This window comes from Pteropus alecto, unplaced genomic scaffold, assembly GCF_000325575.1.
Source record: "Pteropus alecto unplaced genomic scaffold, ASM32557v1 scaffold98, whole genome shotgun sequence".
NCBI classification, from domain to species: Eukaryota; Metazoa; Chordata; class Mammalia; order Chiroptera; family Pteropodidae; genus Pteropus; species Pteropus alecto.
In genome coordinates this window covers 20,390,650-20,409,482 of record NW_006443570.1, presented here as the reverse complement: position 1 = coordinate 20,409,482, position 18,833 = coordinate 20,390,650, and the positions used below count along the sequence as shown (strand labels likewise).

The window sequence follows — 18,833 nt, the reverse complement described above, 5'->3', positions numbered from 1 at the left end:
TGAAGAATAAAATTCATCTATTGATCATATCAATAGATGCAGAAAAAGTCTGACAAAATCCAGTATCCATTTATGATAAACTCCCAGGAAAGTGGAAACAGAGGGAACATACCTCAATATAATAAAAACCATACATGACAAACCCAGAGCTAAAATCATACTCAACAGTGAAAGGCTAAAAGTGTTTTCCTTACAATCAGAAACAAGACAAGGATGCCCACTTTCAACACTTTCATTCAATATAGTATTGAAAGTCCTAGCCACATTAATCACACAAGAAATAAAAGGCATCCCAATTAGAAAGAAGTAAAACTGTCATTATTTGCAGATGGCATGATACTATATAGAGAGAATCCTAAGGATTCCATCAAAAAACTATTAGAACTGATAAATGAATTCAGTAAAGTAGGATACAAAATTAACATTCAGAAATCAGTTGCATTCCTATATACCAATAGTGAATTATCAGAAAGAGAAATTAAGAAAGCAATCCCATTTACATTGTAAAAAAAAAAAAAAAAATACCCAGGAATAAATTTAACCAAAGAGGTAAAAGACTTATGCTTGGAAAATTGTAAGACATTGAAGAAAGAAACTGAAGAAAATACAGATAAATGAAAACATACTGTGCATTTGGATAGGAAGAATAAACATCGTTAAAATGTCCATACTACCCAAAACAATCTGTAGAGTCAATTCAATCCCTACCAAAATACGAATGGCATTTTTAACAGAACTTGAACAAATAATCCTAAAATTTATATGGAGCCATTAAAGACCCTGAATAACCACAGCAATCCTGAGAAAGAAGAATAAAGTTGGAGATATCACAGTAGCTGATATCAAACTATGTTACAATGCTATAGCAATCAAAACAGCATGGTAGCAGCATAAAAACAGACACACAAGACAATGGAACAGAATAGAGAGTCCATAAATAAACCCATGCCTTAGTCACTTAATTTATAACAAAGGAAGAAAGAAAATACAATGGGGTAAAGACAGTCTCTTCAATAAATGGTGTTGGGAAAACTGGATACATGCAAAAAAATAAAACTAGATCACCTTCTTACATCATATACAAAAATAAATTCAAAGTGGATTAAAGCCTTAAATGTAAGAACTGAAACCATAAAACTCATAGAGGAAAAAGACAGTAAACTCTCTGACATTGCTCTTAGTAATATTTTTTCTGATATGTTGCCTTGAGCAAGGAAAACAAAAAGAACAACAAAAAAACAAATGGGACTACATCAAATTAAAAGGTTTTTACAGCAAAGAAAAACATCAACAAAATGGAAAGACGACCTAATGAATGGGAGAAGATATTCACAGCTGATTAAGGAGTTAATATCCCAATTTTATAAAGAACTCAAGCAACTTAACACTAAAAAAACTAGAAATTAAAACTGGGCAGAAGACCCAAAAAGACATTTCTCCAAAGAGGACATACAGATGGCCGATAGACATATGAAAAGCTGCACAATGACACTAGTCATCAGAGAAATGCAAATTAAAACCATAATAAATTTTACCTTGCACCTGTCAGAATAGACATTACCAATAAATCAAAAAACAACAGATGTTGGCAAGGATGTGGAGAAAAGGGAATCCCTCATGTACTGCTGGTGCGACTGCAAACTGGTGCAGACACTATGGAAAACAGTATGGAGGTTGCTCTAAAAATTACAAACAGAACTGCTAACTATGACCCAGCAATTCCCTTCTGGGTATTAATTTGAAGAAATCTAAAACATTAATTTGAAAAGCTATACATACTCCTATGTTCATTTCAGCATTATTTACGATAGCCAAGATATGGAAGCAACCTAAGTGCAATCAATAGACAACTGGATAAAGAAGAAGTGGTAATATATATACAATGGACTATTACTTGGCCATAAAAAAGAATGAAATCTAACCATATGTGACAACATGGATAGACCTGGAAGGTATTATGCTAAGTGAAACAAGTCAGACAAAGACAACTAGGATATGATATACCATACTTATATGTGGAATCTAAAGAACAAAAGAAAGAAACAAAACAGAAACAGATTCATAGATGCAGGGAACAAGCTGATGGTTGCCAGAAAGGAGGGGGCTGGAGGTGGGGCAAAAAAGGTAAAGGGATTAAGAATTATAAATTGGTAGTTATGAAACAGTCATAGGGATGTAAAGTAAAGTATAGAGAATAATAGTCAATAATATGAAAATAACTATGTATAGTGCTAGGTAGGTACTAGTCAGGAGAATTACCTTGTAAATTATGTAAATGTCTAACCACTATGCTGTATACCTGATACTAATATAGAATAATATTGAATGTCTACTATAATTGAAAAATCAAAAAAAGGCGAAAAGGGGGGAGTGAACGGGAATAAGTGGTTTGAACTTCCAGGTAAAAAAAAGATAAGTCATGAGGATGTGATGTACAGCATAGGGAATATATTAAAAAATATTGTGATAGTGTTGTATGATATCAGATGGTTGCTGGACTTATCATGGTGTTCACTTCTTTAGGTATATAAATGTTGAATGACTGTGGAATATACTTGAAACTAATACAATATTGTATGTTAGATATATTTTAATAAAAATCTTTAAAAAAAGAAAAGAAATTTATTAATGGTTCTTTGAGTTGATCAACATTGGACGTAATCAAGAATCAGATAACTTGGCTTGAAAACTTTATAAAATAAGTACCTCCTTAAGCTGTTCTTTTCGAAGTTTATATTCTCTTTTCTGGGACTCCAAAAAGCTATTTAGTTCTTTCTTCTGTTGGGCCTGAATATGTTGCTGGAATTTTTTCTCTTCATTGGCCATCACTTTAGCCTTTAAGAAATTTTAAAAATGGATCAAATTAGTTAAGTAGATAAGATTCAAAGCAGCAGTTTAATACTTTTCACCAAGGATACCTTTATTCTCCTTCCCCCAAGAACATAAAATCATTATGAGCATTACCAAATTAAGAACTCTCAAAAAATTATTAAGTATTACTCAGCATCTTTATCATTTGAATTTTAGAGAACCAGTAAAACGGAACTCACCTTTAAAATGCTGACCTTTAACAGTTCAAAAGTTTTCACGTTTTTTTTATTTAACAAGAGTATGCCCTCCCCCCACTAAAACTAAACAAATATACATTTATCTAAAAATATAATTATTATCTTTTATCTAGATTTATTTGTATATTAAATGACCAACATATATTAAATAATATAAAACTGTTAAATATATATTATTTATGATTATATATGCAATGCATATCCATTGTAGAACATTTAAGAAATACAGAAAAACACAAAGAATAAAAATCTTATATGATTTTAGTACCCAGAGATGACCAAAATAAACATTTTGGTGCATACCTTTCCTAATTTTTTCTATGCACGCATATTTTTTAAACAAATCTGTTTCATGAATTGCTTTCCTAAATACGTTAGTTTCTATCTCTTTCTAAGTTATTAAAAATACTACCCAATGCCCAACAGGATTCTAAATATTTGTACATTCTTTCACCAAATTATTTCAGAATCAAAATTTATTTACACCATAAATTATTTTGCCAACTTCTCTACCATAGTGAGAGAGTGTTTTTTTTTCTGGGAGCAAGGGTGGACAGAATAGCTATGATAATGCCTCAATGTGCAATAGCCAGACATATTTGATGATATTGTATGAATATACTGAGCTTACATTTTACTTGAAAAACGTGACTATCAAAATAAAATGAAACAGATGGGACACCAAAAACAGAAGAAAAGGTTTCACATAAGAAGAATCCTTAAAAATACACCTTTATCATATAATAGAATGATACTTATTTGTAAATAAACAAATGGGCTAAATCTTAATCTCTCTTAATTTATAACCTCTAACATGCCCTGTGTATATTATAATAATCTTCAATTACTCTGACAAAAAATCCTGCTATAAATTTCAAAACGTTTATGAAAAATACACAGAGAATTATGAAGGTTTTTTTGAGACCACAGAGAATTATGAATGATTTTTTGAGACCTAAACCACTTCTTAATGGGTAATCTATCAAACTTCTCAAATAACCAAGGTACCGGAGGCCTAGAACAGTTGAATGACTCATCACTGTAACACTATAAAACTATCAAGTGTCAGGAAATGATCCCTTGTCTATTGGTTCCCAGACTTAGTATTTGATATTATAACACATTATGTTAATATTTCTCCCTTTCCCCAAATGATTTGCTTGGTTCAAGAGAACAGATACCCTAACATCAAAATGCTACCTTGATTAATTCTAAGATGATTATTTTTGGAAAAATAATAATACTAAATTAGCCACCTCTTTTTCCATAGCAGCCTGATGTTTTTTGATAAGTTTCTCCATTTCTGCAGCAAAATTGTTACGCTGAGTTTCAAGATCTTTGTCTAATCTGAGGCGATGTTCATCCATCTCAGCCTTTAACTTATTTTCTAGAGTCATCAGCTGCTTTTGATGTTGTCTCCTCATTCTCTTATAGCCAGACATCTGTTCTCTAAGCTCGGAGTCCTGCTCATGTTCTTGCATTTGCCTGGTAACCTAGACAAACAAACGATAGAAAGAAAAGAATAAAACAAAGCAAAACTTTCTTACAGCATTTGAGACCACTGTACTATTAACTAAATAGGCAAGTAAAGTAAGATATCCCAGCTAGCAGTTTCCAGTTAAATTTCTAGTAAGTCTTTTAAACAAATAGACAAGCTGGTTCTAAAATTTATATGGGAATGTAAAGAACCCAGAATAGCCATAACAATCTTGAAGAGAAAAAAAAGTTGGGAGACGTACACTTCCGTAATCAAATTGGTATGGTTGTTAAGGATAGGCTGAAAAGATCAAAGGAACAAATCAAATCTAGAAACAGACCCATACACATTCAGTCAACTGATTTTCTACCAAAAGTTAATTCAAAGAGGAAGGGAAAGTGTTTTTAACAAATCTAGCCAAAACAACTAGTCCTCTGAATAAAAAAAATAAATAAACCTTGACTCCTATATCATTCCATACACAAAAATTAATTTGAAAAGAATCACTTAACCTTAACATTAAACCCAGAATCAAAAAGCAGAAGAAAACATAGAATATCTTCATGACCTTGGAGTAGGCAAATATTTCTTGGACAGTACACAAAAAGCAGAGACTACAAAGAAAAAATGCATAAATTGGATTTTTTGAGGTAAAATTCACATAGAATTAATCATTTTAAAGTGAACAACTCAGTAGCATTTAGTATATTCACATGTTATGCAATCACCAACTCTATCTAGTTACAAAATATTTTTATCACCTCAGAAGAAAACCCTATATCTGTAATGCAGTTGCTCCCCATTCTCCACTTCTGGTAACCACTAATCTGTTTTCTGTCTCTATGGATTTATCTGTCCTGGGTATTCGTATAAATAGAATCATATAATATGTGACCTTTTATGTCTGGCTTCTTTCATTTATCATGTTTTCAAGGTTCATTTATGTTGTAATATCATGTATCAGTACTTCATTCCTTTTTATAGCTGAATAAATTCCATTGTATATATATACCATAATTTGTTTATCTATACATCCGTTGATGGATATTTGTGTTGTTCTCACGTTTCAGCTATTGTGAACAGTACTGCTATAAATATGTATACACATACACTTGTTTGAGTACCTGTTTTCAGTTCTTTTGGGCATATACCTTGAAGGAGAATTGCTGGGTCATATGATAATTCTACATTTAACTTTTTGAGGAATAATCAACTCTTTTCCACAACAGGCAAACCATTTTATATTCCTACCAGCAATATACAGGAGTTCCAATTTACCCACAAGTTCTCTAACACTTGTTATTTTCCGTTTGTTTGTCTGTTTGTTTTTTTAAATAGCCATCCTAGTGGATGTGAGGTGGTACCTCATTGCGGTTTTGATTTGCATTTTACTAATGACTAATTATGTTGAACATCTTTTTATGTGCTTGTTGGCCATTTGTTTATCTTATTTGGAGAAATGTCTATTTAAATCCTTTATCCATTTTTTAACTGGGTTGTTTAAATTGAATTTTAAAACTAAAAAATGTTTCTCATCAAGACAACAGTAAGAAAAAGAATAGGTAAATCACAGATGGGAAAAATATTTGCAAAATATCTATGAGATCTAATACTTGTACTCAGACTACATAAAGAACTCCTACAAATCTATATGAAAAAAATGAGTAAGAAATCAGGTAAAAGACTTGAAGAGACATTTCACTCAAGAAGACATATGAATGGACAATTAGCACATGCAAAGGTGCTTACTGTGGTGACATCTTTAGTTACAGGGAAATGCAAAAAAAAACGAAAAAAAAAAACACAACACTATGAGATTCCATTTGATACCGACTAGAATGGCTAAAATAAAAAAGGCTGACAATGCCAAATGCTGGAGAGGATATGGACCAACTGGAACTATAACATACTGCTAATGGGAATGTGAAATGGTACAACCATTTTGGAAAAATGACAATTTCTTATGAAATGAAACATACTTATACCCTATGACTCAGCAGTTCTACCCTGGGTATTAACCAAAAAGAAATTAAAACATCATGTTCACATAAAGATTGTACAAGAACATTTATTACAACTTTGTGTGTAATAGCACAAAATGGGATTCAAGCCAAATGCTCATCAATAGAAGAATGGATTAAAAAAATAGTATATTCACACAATGGAAAACTATTAGTAATTAAAAAGATTGAACACAACAACATGGATGAATCTCGAAAACATTGATCAAAATAAGCCCAACACAAATGAATACATTATTTGTGATTCCATTTATATAAAATCCAAAAACAGTTAAACCTAAGCATAGTGAAGAAACAGAAAGTGGTGGTCATGAGAATGGAAAACTGACTAAAGTGGAGTATGAAGGGAACTTTCTGGGATGACAAGAAATTTTACACATCTTATTTTTTTAGGTGATGGTTAATATAGGTATGTACCATTGTAAAAACTCTTCAAACTGAATACCTAAGATCTGTGCATTTTACTGTATGAAAAAAAAGGCAGAAGTTAGACTGAGTTATGGTATATGGTATATGGTAAATAAAGTGAAATATATAGTTATGCTCTTCTATGGCATGTTCTTGACCCCATGCCATACAGATTCACGAGTCATAGCACAGGATTTACAAAATCTGCTTATGTAGTTGATAACTCAGAAAACCCACATCTCTTTTTTCTTTCTGTCATATCTTCCAAAAGCCTACTTTTCCTCTGATATTTTAATGTAATTTCTTTTTATCTCTAGTATCTTTTATCATGTTGTGGTCCTACTCATCTGACCATGGTTATAAGTACACCACTATAACAACCTTCTTGTAATTAAAAAAATCCATTTTTATTGTTGTTTGGGAAATCAGAAGAACTACACTTTGAGTATATCAAATTGATTACCTGATATTTCCCAAACATTCTCCCTCATTTTGGTTAGCCTCAGTATTTCCTTATTGTTAATTCTCATGTGAAAATAACACCTCTCCCTTGTGCCTAAAACTAATTATTTAAGGCTCAACAATTTTATAAATACTTCCTTTATGCCCCAAATTAAATTTGAATTCCTACTTAGTACCTTGTAGCCTTAAGCATTTAATACAGTCTAACATATCAGTTATTTGTATACTTGTCTTAAGACATTATTAGTTTAACATCTCTCAGAGCGCTTTCTATAATCTTTTTCATAATAGGCACTTAAATGTTAAATGAATGTTTTGCAAAATAAACCCCAAATACAAAAAAGTAAGATATAGTTATACTTGAGTATAGATGCCAAGGTCCAACATGAAAAATATATTTCTAATTCAGGGCACATACATACCAGTGATGCCGTCCGTATAGTAGCAAAGTGTTCTCGATTACGATAGTGTGATTTATGACGAGATACTTGGGGTGGAGATTGTGGATCTGATGCTCTTGTTCTGGGATCTCCCTCTTCTCTGTAATTTTCTTCCTCCTAGACAGAGAGAGAGAGACAATACTATCTGAAGTCAACAGTTCATTTGCACTTACAAGAAAATTAGTTTAAAGACAACTTGATTAACAAATCTCAAAGATATATTATTAAAAGCAAAAGCAAACAGAAATTGGCAATGTTAATATTTCATTTTCAACATAATTAGAACCAGGAGACATTATTTCTTCAGTGTATGAAATAGCACACAGCTAAGGAAATGTATAAGGCTAGATTTACATCCTACTCATTATATGCAAAATTGAAAAGCTTTAATATAGCTTAAAAACAAAGATGATGAAACATGCAGCTAATATTTTAAACAATAGTAATAAATTTCTCTAAGGCTCTTGGGTTTTAGAAGCAATAGCTTGAACACAACAACATAGCTTGAAAATATCTTTATAATACTTCTGCCATTTGTCCAAAATAAGTAATAAAAAAAGTTGTAAACATTTTAAGAACCAATGTGTTTCCTTATATACTACCTTAGTTCATTAACTAAAGAGGAAGTCAATTAAGTAGCAACCAACTAATTGTGGGCTTAATCTTTTCTATCACTGATTCTACTGCCTAAGAATATAAAAATTAAACATGATTTTGCTCTGAATAACACTACTACTTAACCAATCATTCCTAATAACTTTGGTATATGTGGTAAAATATATAAAATTTGCCATTTTAACCATTTTTTAGTATACAATTAAATGGCATTAATTATATTCTCAGTGTTGTGCAACTATCACCACATTACCAAAACTTTCTCATCACCCCAACTGGAAACTCTGTATCCATTAATAAAAACTCTCCCTTTCATCCTCTACTCAGCCCCTGGTAACCTCTAAACTACTTTCTATCTCTATGAATTTGCCTATTCTAGATATTTCAAATATGTAGAATTATACAATATTTGGCTTTTTGCATCCGGTTTATATTAATTAGCATAATGTTTTCAAGGTTCACTCATGTTGTAGTACGTATGAGAATTTCATTCCTTTTAATAACTGAATAATATTCCATTAGATGTATCTACTACCTTTTGTTTATCCATTCATCTGTTAATAGACACTTGGGTTGGTTCCAGCTTTTAGCTAATGTGCCTACTAACATTTTAGGTAATATCACAAGGTGTAAAATTAAAAATGAAGCATTCCTATTAAATGTTAGAAGGAACTAACTGATCTTCAAATACTTTCAAGAAAATTTAAAATTTCACACTCTAAAGTGCAAAGAATAATGTGGCAAACACCTATATTTCTGAAACTCAGAATATAATTTTCTGCAACTATGTACAGTTTAAAGATATAAACATTATGGTAATGTAAAGGTTACTTTTTAAAAAATGCACTTACTAGAATATTTGCTTCCCTCAAAAATATTTTCTTTTATACTAGTTTTATAAAAGGTAATGCATTTATAAGATTAAAAAATAAAATAAATTAAAAAAGAAGACAGTGAAAATTCTCCCTCCCATCCCTGCCCTTTCATCTCAGTTCTCCCAAAATAGCAACCACTATTAGATTCTTATGTATCCTCTGGAGATCCTTCTGGGTACACGAGCAAATAAGAACATGTTTTCTTATAGTTATCTTTTTACAGGTAACACTGTTCTGTACCTTTCCACTTTATTTTAACAATAGATCTTGGAGGTCTTTTTTCAGAATTGATTATAGAGGCATAGTATTCTACTAAATAGAGGTACTGTAATCTGGTTAACCAGTTAATTTTTTTGCTGTAACTAGTACTGCTTCAATAAATAACCTTGTACAGATTTCACTTTGCATATGTACAAGGCACATCTAGGGAGTAAACTGCCAGATCAAAGGGGGTGGGTGGGTGGGGGTTTGGGTGTGTGGGTGTGTGGGTGTGTGGGTGTGTGTGTGTGTGTGTGTGTGTGTATGCGCTATAAATTGGATGGATGCTGCCAATTGTCTGATTGTACCAATTTACACTCCCATCAGCGATCACTCAAGTGTGTCTTTGCTTAGAGCCTGGATACATAGTGCATTTAAAACTTTTTCAGTATTATAGCAAAAGTCACTTTTAATCACCCATCTTAACCGTTTCTACTATTCCCCAAAGACAATATGATCATGAATTTCATGTGTATAATTACTATTTTTAAGCACTTTATTTTTCCATCTAACTTCAAATAATATATTATATGGTATTTCTACATTGAGAATTAACAAGCCTATTGCCATTTTAAAATAAGTTACCTAAAAATGTTCCAAACTTCCGATACAGCTAAGAAAATATTAAACTAATCAGATGAAGAAAATTATTTACAAAACTTAAATTTTTTTTTCAACGAAACCCAGATACTCACAGGTTTTAAATGGATGACAGAACTATTAGACATCACTGTGTGATCTCCCTCCATCATGTCTAGCTCACTCTTGTCATCTGAGGCATCTGGAAGACTGTTAACACTACTGCTTTGGCTACTGGCACTGATGGACATACTGGGAATAGACTGATTACTTCCAACACTATTCACAGTTCCCGTCCGTCCAACACCATGATCTTGTTCCTAAGGGAAAACAACATTAGGTTCAAATATCTATATTTCTTTTGAATTCTTGATTTTAAGTACCTAGAGCGTTGCTTGGCAGTCTTAGAAAGTCAGAGGCCTATCATGAGAAATTCCCTTTACATGTCAAGATCAGGAAGATTAGCTATTATTACTTGACAGTAAAACAAAAAAAAGGACCAAAAAGTAAAAATAAAAAACCCAACCATGTAAAAAAGTCAGTTCATCAGTTTTGGGTTATTTCCAAAATGTAGCATTTTCTCTATATTGTTTCACATTTTTTGAAATCCATTTCTAGCACACATCTCGAGTTATATGTATATAGTCTGCTCTTTTCTCAATGATTCCTATGGTTAAAATAAGCTCCAACCTTTATTTTGGAAACAACCTGTAAACAACTCCTTTTAGTTGTTATTTTTTATTAAAGCCTTTTATATTTTCCTTTCTTCCTCAGAATATAGTCTCTAGCCCATCCTCTACCACCAAATAATTAATATTAATTCCTATTTTTGTGTAAATTGAAAATTACATATTATATATATATTTAATCACAATCATAAGAATTTTTTTCTGAAGTAAGGCAAGCAATGGTATCTGGGCACCAACATTATAGTATGTCATACCATGTCAAAATTTGATAAGACATGTAGAATTTAATAAATATAGATACATAGTGTGTGTGTATATATATGAACTTTTCTTACATCCCTAGCCTAATAGAGATGCTGTTAGAGATTTAACTACATTAGAATTTTATTAATTTCACAACTTTACTAAATATTTCATACATTTGAAATAGCCCCAGACAATTTTCAAATGACTATTATAAAAACTAAAGAAATAAAAACCAAACCAAAAAAAACCAAAACTGTAATTGAAGAAATTCTTGTATTTTATGGTTCATTATGCAGCACTATTAAAAAGAAAAGTAGGTAACTACTGCTCTTGGTTTTGGAATACAAAGTGATCTCTTTCACTGGAAAGCAATACAAAAGAATTGAAGCTTTGAAATTCTGACAGGAGCAAAGAAACTGAAAATATTTAGAGTAAGAAAGATAGCTTCACAAATAATAAACTTCATATACATATTTCCTTGTGAGGAAGTTCTTTAACATTTCTATTGCAAATTTGTTTTTCTATTTTTTCTAAAAGGCTACATGGAAAGAACCTGGCCTTGAGAGTCAGTGATATATGAATTCAAACCTACATGTCTTTACCAATAGTAAGTTAACTGAGCCTTGCTTTTACTCATCTGTAAAATTAGTATTTTAGAACTGTGTAGATGGAATGAAATTGCTCAGAACTGAAAAGAATCAAGTGTTCCTGGTGACAGAGTAGACGCTTGGTAACTATCTAATGACTTCTGAGTGAGTACTATCAACTTCTATAGTATGTAATTTCAAATACTTCCAAAAGTACATCCCATGGAACTGAACAATCAGGCAAAAAAGGGTTCAGTGGCCAAGAAATCTGAGAAGGACTATAGTGAATAAAATTGAACAGGTTTCTTTAATAAAAGACTTTTCAGAGCTTTACTAAGCCAATGTGAACTATGAAGCAACAGGCTGAGTTTAAATAATGCAAAATCTTTTTCCCCAGCTGGGATCTTATAGGACCAGTGTTAAGAAAACACAATTTGGGAACCACTGATCTAAAAGATCCGTGGCAAGACAAATTATGTAAGGAAAGAAGCCAATAAAGAGAGCTCAGTATTTGAGTAATTTCTAAGTTAATACCTCTTCTTCTTCCTGTGCTTCTACTGCTGGTCCATTATGTGCCTCCTGGAAAAGGAGTTTCTTCATCTTTCGATACTGCAGATTGTCTAGCTCTCTTACTGCATCCTTTGTTCTTTGAATGAGATCTATTAACACTGTTTCAGGGCGCTCCCGAAGAACAAACATGTGCTAGATAAGAAAGAGTAGAAGGTAAAAGTCAAGTTGAAACCTAACTATCTTTTCAACTGGTATAAATATACCCCTTCTCAGACCCTAGAGTACTATCCTAAACAATCATGATAGATTATGCATATAATCTATAACTCTCTATTAACATTTCTGACTTTCTATATTTACAAAATTGTCATATACACATACATACTCTGTGCCTACATTAACTAGCCCTATGCATTTATAAAAACTTTGAACATGATACCACAATCAAAAGGTCTAGTTAAATACTAAGAATTGTCTAATTAGAGCCCTTAATAAATGTTCACATATTCTTAGAACTATCAATTTCATAGAAAAGGCATGTTTGGTTCTGAGTTATATTAAGTTTCAACAGAAATGTATTTACTAATGGTAGTTTTATGTCATAAACTTGGAAATTATCAGTTCCTTTATATGTTGCATAAGCAACATCATAAAACACTAGCAGTTGATTAAAAGTCATTATATTATCAGTGATTTTTACCACTAACATTTAATAAAGCTTAACCTTATCAAATACAGAAAAGTAGAAAGAATAATTCCACCATTAGAATTACCACTGTTACATTTTGGCATGTTTCTTTTCTTATTTATTTATTTAACTTTTTAATTTATTTTCAATTACAGTTGACATTCAACATTATATTAATTTCAGGTACATAGCACAGTGGTTAGACATTTACATAACTTATGAAGTGATTCCCCTGATATATCTAATACCCTCTAATACAATACATACAGTTATTATGATATTATTGACTATATTCCCTATGCTGTATTTTACATTCCTGTGGTAGTATATTCCTTTTCAGAAATTTTCTATGTATAGATTTTGTTTTGGAGATATATAGTTAGCATACAGATTACAGAAAATACCTTCTGCCTTGAGTTCATGAGATGCCCCTGAATTCTTATAATACTTTTACCTTCTTTGTTAGTTTAAATTTATTTCTTTTCTATGCAAAGAATTGTAACTATAATATTTTATTCTACTTTCACTGTTGTAAGTATTACTTCAAACTTATAAACATAATGCCCACAGAACATTTCATCAAATGTTTATGCCGAAATTATTTAACCATTACTCTAATTCTGGATAATTATTTCCAATTTTTAATTCTGAGATAAATAGCTTCATATATTAAAAAAGATTTTTTCTATTCATTTTTTTAAATGTAGGATTGTAACAGAAATGTAATTAGGGCAAAGGAAAAGAAACACTTGATAGATTCTTTCTGTCATTTCCAATAAGGCTTTGCCAATACATGCTATGGATCAGGTAAATGAATACTATATGCAGACTTGGGATCTACTCCCCAAATACAAAATATGCGGCCCTGGTTGGTTGGGTTATTATCAAAAGAGTTTACACTTAGACAAATCTAAGAAGCCAGTCACATTCTTCCTTTTTCCTGAGTCTTAGCTTCTTGGTAGCCACCACTATTTATAATATTCAGTCTTCTCATCAAAATTAATTTCTAAGTTTGATAATTTTCTATATATAGATCTTACTTATTTTTCACTCATGCAATTCCTAGCTATAATAAACCTTTTGCTGCTATTATGAGTACCTATTTATTCTATCAGTGAAAATAAACTGAATCTCTTTGAAATTCTAAAACATTCACATAATAATAGTCTACTTAAATCTTGCAGTGAAAAATCAAGCTTCCTTAGAGTCACAAATTGATAGAGTCAAATCCTACTTACTAACATCTTATCTAGATGTTTTAAGAAAGATATTAAGTTCAATGATACTATTATTGCTATTAATAAGATAGTGAACCTCCAAATGAAATAATAAATTTTTGAAAACAGAAAGCATATACCAACCATGGATTTAAATTAGGCAACCAAATTTATTGAAAACTAAATAGCATTTATATGATTTTAAAAATATTTTCGTTACTAAGTTAAAAAAGTATATTTCTAGTTTATTTTTCAAAAAGTTTATTTTGAAATCTTTTCTTCCATGATATTTATGGCAACATATTACCTGTACTTTTCCTCTTTCATATTATTTTAATAAAAGACAGGTCAATATCTAAAGTACAGATATAAAAATTAAATTCAAAGTTAAATTATGTTTTACCAATTTCAAAAAATAACATTCCATACAAATTAAAATTTATACTTATAACTCATGAGTATATTCTTACACATATGAAAATTTAGCTACTTGACACTATTTTGAATTTTTAACTATATATTCTATTCAGCCATGGTAAAAAGCAGTTAATCAATTTTGAGGGGAAAAAAAGGAAAAAACTTAGCATCTAAGAGAAGTTCCAGTATATAAAATTAGCATTTTAGTAAAAACTAATAGAGCATACTTAATACTAGAATCAAAGAGGAATAAAACATATTTTTAAAAATAATTTCTTAGGGCTAGAAAACAGACTTAGAGTATAATAGAACTGACCTTTAAAAGTTCCTCTGATGTAGGGCGATCTTGAGGGATTTTCTGGAGGCAAGAATCTACAAAGTTGCGAAAATAATCAGACCTATTGTAAAGGAAAGTATCAAGTGAACATTTTGCTATTTTTTTTTAAAAAAATCCACAAATCAGGGTATGTGCCCATTCGTGGGAGGGGGATGGGAAAATAAATGATAAAAAAAGCAGACACGATACGCTATATATTTTACATAAGTCTATGAATATGATCTAAAGCAATCAATGAATTATCATTTTTCAAAGATAAACTTGCACAAATTATTTAAAAATTCTGCTCCTACATATTTAAATATTACCACTTGTTCTAAATTGAGGCAAAATTAGGGAAGCCAATCTTTTTCTTTTTTAACATTCAAATGTAAGGTAACACTGTTCTCAATTTTTTCCTCTTTTCTCTAAGTTATCTTTCTTTTCTTGTTTGCCCCTTGGATCATCTTGTATATAGTATGTTTCAGAACATCACTCTATTTGTTTTAGAGGGAGGATTTTTTATACCTGAGTATGAATAAGTAAAACTTTGATTAAACCCAGGAAACCAATTAAGATATTTTAAAAAACATTAGAAGTCTGCAACATATTATTATAGTGTTGCTGTTGAGAGTTCAGTGAGTAAGGCAGTAAGTAATAATTACTCCATCAATGTTCATCGTCAATAGTCAAGTAAGATTTTAAGTTCTTTGTAGGTAAGAATTCTTTTTTGAATCCCCAAAGTATTAAACACAGTATAAAGACAGTCTGTGTTCAATATATTTATATTTATATGTCTGATAATACTAAACTCTGTGCCAAAAGATTCTATATATCTCAACATAAGTAGCAAAGACCTGTGAATGTATCTTAATTATGTAATTTAAAAAAATTAAGTATCACTAATTTATGCATCTACTTATAAATTTAAAAATATTTATTAAATATACTAGATATTCCCCTAGAATTTTTCAAATGCTAGATACACTTGAGGAATTAATTTCCCACTAAAATTTTTTTATCACTGATAAAAATCCTAGTTTTCTAAAACTCAATCTGTTCTACATAACTTTATATAAATGAACTTATTAATTTTATCAAATCAAAGAAGCACTAGGAAAAGGAACATCAGAGCACACTAAATAACAACATAACAATTAGAACGATCTTAAAGTTATGAATTATCTGGTAATTCTGATAAATTATATACCATTCTCCAACAAAAATATTATAGGTATGACAACCTACATACTTTTTATAAAATATTAATGTTTAAATCATGCTATTTATTATATAATCAGGATTATATGTGTTTCTAAAGTTCAAAGAAAAAATAAACTTTTGTAAAAAGCAGTACTTTTTGCTTTCATGTGGCATCACTGAGTTCTATATATGCTATAAAAAGCAGACATAATAAAGGATATAAGGGTAAAATAAACCTATTTTATTTATATTTGCTAATAGTTTACTTAACATAGGTTCACTGAGGGAATTTCACAAGCCAATAGCATACTAGATAACATTCTTAATAAGCCAATGAAAATAATATACTCCAAAGCAATAATGAATTAATTACACTATTGTTCCAGGAAATAAACATATTTTAATATCTCTTCAGGAAGTAATACATTTTACCTAGTTAAAATGAAATCATTTTGATATTATGAAAAAGCACTTAATTTATACCATGTTGAGTAATGTATCTCTAACAATACTCACCATTCATTAGACTGTAGTGTAGGGGATTCATTTTGGGCTATGTGATATAAGGCACTCATTGCATTCATATTAAATAAAGGAGGCTTCCTTTCCGCTGTAAGAGAAAGAAAACCTGCCTGTTAAAATACATGCCTGTTAAATAGGGGCACAAAAGTATTGTTAGAAAGTTGTTTTTTAAAAAAATAATCTCAATTTTAGCAAAAAAAAAAAATTGCGAGTTCGAAGAACGTTTTCAAGTGAATCAGTTCAGAGTAAATTGCTGACCTGATGTAAATACTTAATATTTATTTCCTATAAACAAGAACATCCTACTAAAGAACTACAATACATACATTAAATCAGGCCATTAATACTTTAATCTTCAAACACTACTCAAATTTCAATCAAATATCAAAAGTAAGCTTTGATCATTTGCATCCTTCAAGGAAATTGTCCATTTTATCTAAGTTGTTAAATTTATTAACATAAAACTGTTCATAATATATCCCTATAATCCTTTTAATATCTGTAAAATCTGTAGTGATGACACCTTTTATTCCTGATATTGGTAATGTGTGTCTTCTTTTTTTCCTGATCAATCTGGCCAGAGGTTTGTCATTTTATTAATTTCCTCAAAGAACTAGTTATTTCATGATTTTTCTATTGTTTTTGTTTTCTGTTTAATTGATTTCCACTTTGATCTTTTTTAATTCTCTTTCTTCTGCTTATTTTGAGTTGAATTTGCTCTTCTTTTCCTAGTGTCTTAAAGTTGAAGTCATGGCATTGACAATTTTGAAGATACAAGACTCTTGAATGCCCCTCAATATGGTTTTGTCTTATGATTAAATTTAGGTTATAATTTTGCCAGGAATATCACAGAAGTAAATGTTATATTTTCCTCATTGTATTCTATAAGGAAGTGCATTATTTCGAATGGTTCTGTTATTGATGTTCACGTTGATCACTGAAGGCTGTGACTGCCAGGCTTCTTCATGGTAGTTTCTTTTTCCTTTGTAATTAAAATTACTTTGTGAGGAGTTACTTTGAATCTATATAAATAACCTGTTTTACATAAAACTTTCATTTTGTTCTTTATTGTATGAACTTATAGATTTTCATTTTAATAAGCTACAATGTGCTACTATCGTTTATTTTGATGTTCAAATTGCCTCATATTTGAGCAGTGAGAATGTTTTATGATGGCTTCTGTCTTTTGGACATGGTCTCATCATTCCTTGATCACCTCCTTGTTTTCTAGTACACTAAGATGTTCCAGGCTCATCCGACTTTCCCTATTTTTTTAGCCACTGGATCAACCATCTCTTGAAAGAGCCATGGCAATAGGTGTGCTCACTGCTACTGAAGTATCACTGCTTAGATCCTCTCAGTGGACAGAGTTAGGGAACACATATATATATAAACAATATGTTTTATACATACATGCACATTAAACATCCATATGTTTATTGAAAACAATTGCATTTATAACAATATCTCAAATCTCATTGAATAGTATTTATTCTAGCTTTCTCTTTCCATTATTTTTAAAATCTTTCTCTGACAATGAAAAACTTTTATCTCATTACCCTTAATATATTTTCTTATTTGAGAAATTCTCCCTGTATGTCTCCCATCTTTGCTACCACCCTCTTTGCTGAACAGATGCCCCACCTTTCCCTTTGAAGCCCCATTACAAGTCATTTTTCAGTGGGAATGTCATCTTCATCTACTCAGTTTCTGATACCAGACGCAAACTGCAATGAGATCCTCCTCATCAGTCCTTGTGAAGGAAGCTCTATTCTTTTTGATGAGGCACTGCCACTATGTCAGGCCAACCCTCAAAATGCACATCCTCTTGATTCTGACCCTACACAGTAGGATGCTCTCCCTGCTGTTACCTCCTCAACCTACTTTGGCTCTGACACCCAATGCTGAGCCACCTCTACATATAAATGCCTCAGTCACCCCAATAGAGCTCTGAATTTTCAAACCTGACTACCCAGCTGCATGAATACCCTCATCAGATTCTGTTTCCATATACCAGGCCATTGGTCTGTGGGAACCCCTCCTCTAATCATATGACTCTGACACTCCATTCATGGCTCACCAGCTAAATAATTTGGGAAGGGGATGGAGTTACTAAAGAAATTCTGAATGAATGAAATAACTTTTTTCTATGATAATTTATTAAAATATTTAAATCTTTTAATGGTGTACCATCAATGTATCAATCTAAAATATGATTTTTGATTTTGTCATTTA

General features: G+C 30.9%; 1 protein-coding gene across 2 annotated transcripts in view; it reads right to left on the bottom strand.

Annotated features, from left to right (window-relative positions):
- The window catches only part of TAOK1 (TAO kinase 1), a 142,696-nt gene that overhangs the window by 29,126 nt on the left and 94,737 nt on the right, over positions 1-18,833 (bottom strand). Inside the window, exons 9-15 of one of the 2 annotated variants that reach the window (XM_006925028.3) lie at positions 16,593-16,686; positions 14,874-14,955; positions 12,260-12,427; positions 10,320-10,523; positions 7,859-7,993; positions 4,325-4,561; positions 2,707-2,835 (exon numbers count right to left, since the gene is read on the bottom strand). In XM_006925028.3, the coding sequence (XP_006925090.1) occupies positions 2,707-2,835; positions 4,325-4,561; positions 7,859-7,993; positions 10,320-10,523; positions 12,260-12,427; positions 14,874-14,955; positions 16,593-16,686 (1,049 nt within the window). The remainder of the gene's footprint in view (positions 1-2,706; positions 2,836-4,324; positions 4,562-7,858; positions 7,994-10,319; positions 10,524-12,259; positions 12,428-14,873; positions 14,956-16,592; positions 16,687-18,833) is intronic. The other variant, XM_025041560.1, reaches the window with a different exon arrangement.